The 1,329-nt window shown below is 37.5% G+C and overlaps 1 protein-coding gene across 1 annotated transcript in view; it reads left to right on the top strand.

Annotated features, from left to right (window-relative positions):
• The window catches only part of LDHA (lactate dehydrogenase A), an 11,751-nt gene extending 10,782 nt beyond the window's left edge, over positions 1-969 (top strand). Inside the window, exon 7 of the mRNA XM_011992961.1 lies at positions 364-969. Within this exon, the coding sequence (XP_011848351.1) occupies positions 364-501 (138 nt within the window). The 3' untranslated portion in view covers positions 502-969. The remainder of the gene's footprint in view (positions 1-363) is intronic.
• Positions 970-1,329: the final 360 nt, after the last annotated feature.

Genomic DNA, 1,329 nt, shown 5'->3' with positions numbered 1-1,329 from the left:
AAAAATTAGCCAAGTGTGGTGGCGCACGCCTGTAGTCCCAGAAGGCTGAAGCAGGAGAATCACTTGAACCCTGGAGGTGGAGGTTGCGGTGAGTTGAGATTGTGCCACTGCACTCCAGCCTGGGTGACAGACTGCCTCAAAAAAAAAAAAAAAAGCTTTAAAATGATAGAGGCTGTAAGTCTTGAGAAACCGTAGAATGCATAGACAAAATGTAAGATTTTTTTTTTCATTTTATCTTCAGGGTCTCTATGGAATAAAGGATGATGTCTTCCTCAGTGTTCCTTGCATTTTGGGACAGAATGGAATCTCAGACCTTGTGAAGGTGACTCTGACTCCTGAGGAAGAGGCCCGTTTGAAGAAGAGTGCAGATACACTTTGGGGGATCCAAAAAGAGCTGCAATTTTAAAGTCTTCTGATGTCATAGCATTTCACTGTCTAGGCTACAACAGGATTCTAGTTGGAGGTTGTGCATGTTGTCCTTTTTATCTGATCTGTGATTAAAACAGTAATATTTTAAGATGGACTGGGAAAAGCATTAACTCCTGAAGTTAGAAATAGGAATGGTTTGTGAAATCCACAGCTATATCCTGATGCTAGATGGTATTAATCTTGTGTAGTCCTAAACTGGTTAGTGTGAAATAGTTCTGACGCACCACTGCCAATTCTGTACATGCTGCATTTGCCCCTTGAGCCAGGTGGATGTTTACTGTGTGTTATCTAATTTCCTGGCTCCTTCACTGAACATGCCTAGTCCAACATTTTTTCCCAGTCAGTCACATCCTGGGATCCAATGTATAAATCCAATATCGTATGTCTTGTGCATAATTGTTCCAAAGGAGCTTATTTTGTGAACTATATATATCAGTCGTGTACATTACCATATAACATAAAAAGATCTACATATAAACAATACAACCAACTATCCAAGTGTTATACCAACTAAAAACCCCAATAAACCTTGAACAGTGACTACTTTGGTTAATTCATTATATTAAGATATAGTCATAAAGCTACTAGTTATTATATTAATTTGGAAATGTTACGCTATTCTTGGGCAACCCTGCAACAATTTTTTCTAAAAGGGATATTATTGACTTAGCAGAGGATGTAATAGTCAACTGAGTTGTACTGGTACCACTTCCATTATCATAAGTCCCAAAGTATTATATATTTGATAATGCTAATCATAATTGGAAAGTAACATTCTATACGTGAATGTAAAATTTATTTGCCAACTGAATAGAGGCAATGGTAGTTTGTCACTATAGGGAACACAGATTTTTGAGATCTTTTGCCCTCTGGAAGCCGGTAACAATTAAAAACAATTTT

This window comes from Mandrillus leucophaeus, unplaced genomic scaffold, assembly GCF_000951045.1.
Source record: "Mandrillus leucophaeus isolate KB7577 unplaced genomic scaffold, Mleu.le_1.0 Scaffold420, whole genome shotgun sequence".
Lineage (NCBI taxonomy): Eukaryota > Metazoa > Chordata > Mammalia > Primates > Cercopithecidae > Mandrillus > Mandrillus leucophaeus.
Note: the sequence above shows the minus strand (reverse complement) of the source record. Positions and strands in the feature narration are given on the sequence as shown.